At 44.1% G+C, this 7,048-nt stretch overlaps 1 protein-coding gene across 3 annotated transcripts in view; it reads left to right on the plus strand.

The window, feature by feature from the left end:
* The window catches only part of ACAT2 (acetyl-CoA acetyltransferase 2), a 30,385-nt gene extending 23,413 nt beyond the window's left edge, over positions 1 to 6,972 (plus strand). For all 3 annotated transcript variants that reach the window (XM_077813291.1, XM_077813292.1, XM_077813290.1), the window contains 3 exons: positions 518 to 672; positions 5,343 to 5,453; positions 6,685 to 6,972. In XM_077813291.1, coding sequence (XP_077669417.1) covers positions 518 to 672; positions 5,343 to 5,453; positions 6,685 to 6,858 — 440 coding nt within the window. In that variant the 3' untranslated portion in view covers positions 6,859 to 6,972. The remainder of the gene's footprint in view (positions 1 to 517; positions 673 to 5,342; positions 5,454 to 6,684) is intronic.
* The last annotated feature ends 76 nt before the right edge of the window (positions 6,973 to 7,048 follow it).

The following is a 7,048-nucleotide window of genomic DNA, read 5'->3' on the forward strand; positions in this document are numbered from 1 at the left end:
AGCCCATTCTGGCTTGGGGGTGGGGCATCCCCCCACACACCTTAGTATTTCTACTTCAAAAAATGTAAAATGAATTCCTCTTCAGGCCCTCTAGTGGACCCCAGTGGTCTTCCATGCTGCCTCTTATGCTTACCATGTCCTTCCAAAATCTGTTCAGCACAGCTGCCACCCTTTCCTTTCCACTCTCTCATTAAAACCTTGATTCCACAGCATCACTTACAGAAAGTACACGTCACATAACTTCCCCCACAACCTAAGTGTGTATGCACCTAATCTGAGTAACCTTTAGCCTGCTGATGTAAACTGTCATATCTCCACCAAAACCAGTGGAGCTACACTGACTTACAGCAGCCTCGATATCTATAACCTGTGTACTGTCTTGCTTGTCAAACCTATAATTTAGACTAACTCTTTAGGAGAGGGACCCATCTTCTGCTTCCTGTGAAGAGTCTAACACAATCACAGTTTTAGGTGTTTGAAAATAATAAACTGAAAGCAATTGTTCACTGTTCTGCAGGTGTGAATGATGGGGCTGCAGCTGTAATTCTTATGAAGGAGTCGGAAGCTGCTAGAAGAGGTCTTACTCCTTTAGCACAAATTGTGTCTTGGGCTCAAGTGGGTTTAGACCCTGCCATCATGGGAGTAGGACCTGTCTCTGCAATAAAGAAAGCTGTAAGTAATATCAGAAGAAAAATTACTGATCACTTTGAAATACTTGTTTAAGACAAGTCTCCCTTTGACTGTCCAGATCTTAGTTTTTCTCAAAGAAATGCCAAAAATGTAGCACCAAACAATTCTATAATGGAGACCATGACAAACAAGATTTCAAAAGGCAGGACATGTGAAGCTTTGATTCTTTTTTGCTAGGGCTAGTATCTGTATTGTTATTTTCAGAGAAGTTTATAAATGGGTCAAAAGTTGAAATGAGCCTAGTTCATGGAATGCCTCCCAAATTGTCATACACAAAGCTGTAACTTAACAGTAACTCTTCTAATGGTGAACAACAAAGTTCTCTTTAATTGGGTTTATGGCCTTTTTTAAAAAAAAACTAAAAACAAAAAACCTCTTAGAAATATCAGGAAAGGTAAATTTCTTTCCTGATGATTTCCTTTCTGCTAGAAGTGTCTCCCACAATCATTATATATATATATAGTTCATAGAATATCAGGGTTGGAAGGGACCTCAGGAGGTCATCTAGTCCAACCCCCTGCTCAAAGCAGGACCAATCCCCAACTAAATCATCCCAGCCAGGGCTTTATCAAGCCTGACCTTAAAAACCTCGAAGGAAGGCGATTCCACCACCTCCCTAGGTAACGCATTCCAGTGCTTCACCATCCTCCTAGTGAAATTTTTTTCCTAATATCCAACCTAACCCTCCCCCACTGCAACTTGAGACCATTACTCCTTGTTCTGTCATCTGCTACCACTGAGAACAGTCTGGATCCATCCTCTTTGGAACCCCCTTTCAGGTAGTTGAAAGCAGCTATCAAATCCCCCCTCATTCTTCTCTTCTGCAGACTAAACAATCTCAGTTCCTTCAGTCTCTCCTCATAAGTCATGTGTTCCAGTCCCCTAATCATTTTTGTTGCCCTCTGCTGGATGTTTTCCAATTTTTCCACATCCTTCTTGTAGTGTGGGGCCCAAAACTGGACACAGTACTCCAGATGAGGCCTCACCAATGTTGAATGGACGGGAACGATCACGTCCCTCGATCTGCTGGCAGTGCCCCTACTTATACACCCCAAAATGCCGTTAGCGTCCCTAATTATATAGTGGTTGTAGCCATGTTGGTCCCAGGATATTAGAGAGACAAGGTGGATGAAGTAATATATTAAGACAGTTCCAAGCTTTAGCAGAGCGTGTGCTAGCCATGCCCCCTTTTCTGGGCTGTTGCCAGATGATTCATTCCAAAGCTGTGTAAAAACTTGAGTACGATTGGTAACAATGACTTCAAAGCCAGTAACTGATGTACAGTAGATTACAGCCAATAAGCATAGTTTTCAAAATTAAATACTGTCCCTTGGCTAGGAAGCCACCCAGAGAGGGTAGAATTGTGGGAGACACTGCTAGCAGAAAGGAAATAATCAGGTGAGAAATGTAACATTGTGCAGGTCGGCATCTTCCACAGGTTGGATACATATGGGAAGTAGTGAGCAGTGAACAGAAGTAGGGAGGCTTGAGAAAAACAGAATGCTATGAGAAAGACCCGTCAGGGTTAACTTCCCAAAATGGCAGTGCCATTACTGGAGAAAGTCCATTTCATAGCATCTGATAAAAGTTTTAATTGATGGGCATGTTGCTACCTTGCAGATTTCTGTAGTGGAAGCAGAAGCCCTTTCCATGTAGTTGCAGTAGGTCTTTTGGAGTGCACCGTGATACATCTGGAACAGGAGCATTTGGTTTGGTAGAGCCTGGTTTGCCTCAACAGTGCATAGCTGGATCCATCTAGGAGGTGTTTGAGTCAGAGGACTCAGGTTTTTTTTAAACCTTTTCTTTTCCTTTTTGAACTTTTTGGCCCACTTTGTAGGTGTCGCTGCTCATCTCTGGCGTTTTGCATCTTACTTTATGCAGAGCTCTCTGGATCTCTCTCCCTTAATGGCCTCCCCTTGCTTGGGGGATGGGGCTTCATTGTTGGAATTCCCCGACTTGAGCTGGGAAGGAGCTGAGCATGAATCTTGCTTTTCTCCCTCCGGAACTTAGGACCCATTTTAAGACTTTGGGGCTGGGGGGAGACAAGGACCTGGTGCCCCTTAAGGGTTTTTCTTTCTGTCCTGGGACTCACCCTGAGCTGGGTGGCTGAACTCATGTTTGGAGTCTCTCCCCATTCTGCATCTCCAGATCAGGCTTTTCTGTGTGCCGTGGCTTCCTGGAGCAAGGGTGGGAAGCCAACATGTCTGTCTGACTCAAAGCCCTGTGCCCTGGCAGTGCAAAGTTTGACTGAATGAGAACAGGCAGGTCCCAGTTCATCTTCCAAAGAGCCTGAAAGCTGCCTTCCAAACAGAATACTGCTTGGATTTAGCTTATTGTTTGCACAATGCCTTTGCCATACCTGAGAAGGGGGCAGGGAGGCACTGTGATACTGGCTCCAGGTAGCTGAGATCACTCCACTGATACAGGAGGGAGAAGAAAATCTGCACTCTACTGCCTGTAAAAACAGGTGTAATAAGTTGGCAAAGAAAAGTCAGGCACAAGACAGTCCACCACTTGAGGGCAGAAAATCCAACAGCAGGCCAGAAAAGGGAGCGTAGGTAGCGTGAGCTGTGTTACAGCTTTGAACTGCCTCTGGAGAGTACAGGCAGGAGGCAGAATAGCCCATCCCTGTCAGAACTGTGTCTGGGAGATGTTGAGCTGCAGAAGGTGAAGTCTGTTATTTTCCAAAGTAGATAGATCTGGGGTATACCATCCTCTTACTCCACACTTCAACTCTTCGAAACCTGCAGAACTGAGCAATGGAGGCTGTTACTGTCTGACTTTCTCATCCCACCCTCCAAGCATAATATTTAATGGAAAAGGAAACTAAAGCTGCGGAAACAAGAACACAAATAAAGTACAGTCGGTGTATGAACAGCTTTGAGGGGTTAACCGGCTCTACCACTTCATAGCCATACAGTAAATTCTGAAAAACAAGCACATTCCAGATCCTTTCATTGTAATTATTACAAGTTTAAACTGTCACTATGCCTAGTTGGTAGATATATCAGCTTGAGGACCTTGTAAGCCACTTGTGCATTAGCATTACAGTACCACAAGCGTGGGCAAACTGTGAGTCAGATCTGGCCCGCCAGCCATTTTAAGTCGGCCCTTGAGCTCCAGCCAGGAAGCAGGGTCGGGGGCCGCTCCACGCAGCTTCCGGAAGCAGCAACATGGCCCCCCTCCATCGCTCCAGTGGGAACTGCAGGGGTGGTGCCTGCAGAGGGGGCAGCACGCAGAACCACCTGGCGACGCCTCCGTGTAGGAGTCAGAGGATGGACATGCCACTGCTTCCGGGAGCCGCTTGAGGTAAATGCCACCTGGAACCTGCACACTTCGGCCTCTCCCCACACCCCTGACCCAGCCCTGATTCCCCTCCTGCCCTCTGAACCCCTTGATCCCAGCCTGGAGCACCCTGCTGCACCCAAACGCCTCAACCCCAGCCCGACCCCAGAGCCCACACCCCCAGTTGGAGCCCTCAACCCACTTGCCCACCTCAGCTCGGAGCTCCCTCCCACACCCTGAACTCCTCGTTTCTGGAGCCCTCACCCCCTCCCACGTTCCAACCCCAATTTTGTGAGCATTCATGGCCCGCCATACAATTTCTATTCCCAGGTGTGGCCTTTGGGCCAAAAAAATTTGGCCACCCCTGCAGTAGCAGAGTAGTTTCTAAAGAGATGCAAGTTCTTTGAAGTAGGGAGTCTTTTAATTAATGTCTGGACAATACCTAGTAAAATAGGGTCCTGAGCCTTGATTGTGTACTCCGAGGAGGTGCAGGCATACAAATGGTTGTGAAATGCCACTGCAGCAAACGTTTTCTGCTGACAAAGCAGATTCAACAGTGATGCAAGGTAAACTGGGGAGGTGGGCTTCCGTAAAACATGCCAGGGCCTGTTCCTAGTTTGAGATTCTTGAAGCAGGAAAAAACAAGTTTCCCTGAGTTTAGAAATTAAGTGAGGCTGTTGGAAAAGCTTTTGTCTTAACAGGATGTTTTTAACTCCCTTTTTCTGGATGTTGGACCTACTGTGGTTATGACACCCAAGATAACTTTTAAGAGAACCAACAAGTTAAAAACAGTTTGTGCATTTCACAGCATTCCACAGGCCATATAATTATTTCCCATGTAAAGTTTTTCTCCCTTAAAATATCAGCAGAAAATATTTTCAAATATCCAGGATATAGTATGTGCAGGGCTGTCAAACTGGCATTTTTTAAAATAAAATGTCCCTTAGTGCTGCTATATTTCTATTAACAGCACTATTTACAGGTAGATTCCTGGAAAAGAGCGAATACCAATGGAGCTTGGAAGAGGAAGCTCAACAATTCCCTCTCTGTTCTGTCACAGGTGGCTCTGAGCCCTATGGCAAACAGCTTGCAGCTGGGATTACTGTAGAGCTACTGAAATCATTCACAACTGCCCCAGAGTGACATTTTGTAATCAAGTATAGTGGATATTGGAAAACTCTTCTGTAACTCTTGCCTCATTTAGATTAATCACTAACCTTGTAGGTAATGAGCCAAGTTACAGAAAAGAGTGTTAGGCCACAACACTTTCTAGTCAGAAACCAGTGTAAGTTGTGAGGGGACAAAGGCCCTCCACAAGCCATTAAACGCCAGTCTCGTTTCAGTTAATATTAAATATTATCTCCTAGGTTGATAAAGCAGGTTGGACGCTGGAGCAAGTTGACTTGTTTGAAATTAATGAAGCCTTTGCATCACTAGCCATAGCAATAGCTAAAGAACTGAAATTGAACCCTGACAAGGTATGTAATGGGAAAACACACCCAATTCTTTATAAAAGCAATGATTTGGGTTAGTTTCTTCCTTTTTTAGGAGAGAATTAAATACTTCCCTAGTGCCTGTATTGAATATGCTGTCCAAACTAAGCTCCATGTACAGCCCAGATACAATTTTGCTTTAATGACAAGCGACTGAATTGACAGCAGAGGCATTATGCTGAGGATGTGGGGTAAGGGAATTGTCTTTACTTCACTAACAGGCGAACTAGCTCTGTTGTGAACTGAATCTGGTTCTCTAGCAAACATTGTACTAAAGCCGAGGTTCTCAAACTGGGGGTTGGGACCCCTCAGGGGGTCAATGAGGTTATTATATGGGGGGAGGTGTTTGTGAGCTGTCAGCCTCCCCCTCAAACTCTGCTTTGCCTCTAGCATTCATAATTGCATAAATATATAAAAGTGTTTTTAATTTATAAGGGGGTTGCAGTCAGAAGCTTGCTATGCAAAAGGGGTCACTAGTACAAAAGTTTGAGAACCACTCTACTTTTAAAGCATACAGTGGCCCTTAATCTTACTTTCATGAGCTTTACTGCTACAGCAGATGTATGCTATCATCTTAGAAAGTTTGGATAATTCCTGTAACAGTTATGCTGATAGTCTACATACTGCTCAGTTTCAGTGCGAATCTTTAGGTAATTCTAGATAGCATCAGTACCTACACCTAAAAAAACTGAGTTTGAAGACCTGTTTCCTTTGCAGAGGTAACTTGGATACACAGATGTACTGATGTAATTCAGGGCATCATTTGAGAACTGAAGGCACTCTGTAAACCATTGTCAGAGGTGAAGTAAGACCATTAAGTATAAGGATGGCATTTGCTGGAACTAAAAGGAAAGTCCTTGCTAGTTTTGTAGTAATCAAACTGGTCTAAACACCGACAGTAACGGTTTTCTTTCATGTAGTGCCACATATGTCTAGAAAATACCTCAAGAATGAGGGAAGGGCTAATGGAAGTGTTTCAGGAAACAAAGCCTGAACTACCAGTCATTAAGCACTCTCGATTTAGTGGAAGGATGTTTATTTCTTATTTGCAGTAGTGGTAGAGCCATGTTGGTCCCAGGTTATGTGAGAGACTCTTTTATTGGCCCAAAGTTTACCTTTCACCAATTCAAGTTAAGCCAATAAATGAGTCCCTCACCTACCTTGCCTCTTTCTTATTAATTATTATAAGACAAATAAGGCTGACTTTATTTTTCAGGTTAACATTGAAGGTGGGGCTGTTGCCCTTGGTCATCCTCTGGGCGCCTCCGGTTGTCGTATTCTTGTTACTCTTCTGTATGCACTGGAACGAACAGCTGGAAAACGTGGTGTTGCTGCTCTTTGCATAGGAGGGGGGATGGGAATAGCTATGTGCATTGAAAGATTAACATAGTTCAGTCTCTTCTCACTGCTAATGTATAACCATGTAGAGTGGTTTCAGCTTGCTAATAAAGCTATAGTATTAACTTAATTCACTTATTAAAAACTAAGTTCACAATTTAGACAATGACTGAAGTTGTTAATTACTTCAATGAGTGTTAGCCAGGAGGATGTGAGAAACAGAACTTACCACCCTAAACTCT

This window comes from Eretmochelys imbricata, chromosome 3 (assembly GCF_965152235.1).
Source record: "Eretmochelys imbricata isolate rEreImb1 chromosome 3, rEreImb1.hap1, whole genome shotgun sequence".
NCBI lineage: Eukaryota > Metazoa > Chordata > Testudines > Cheloniidae > Eretmochelys > Eretmochelys imbricata.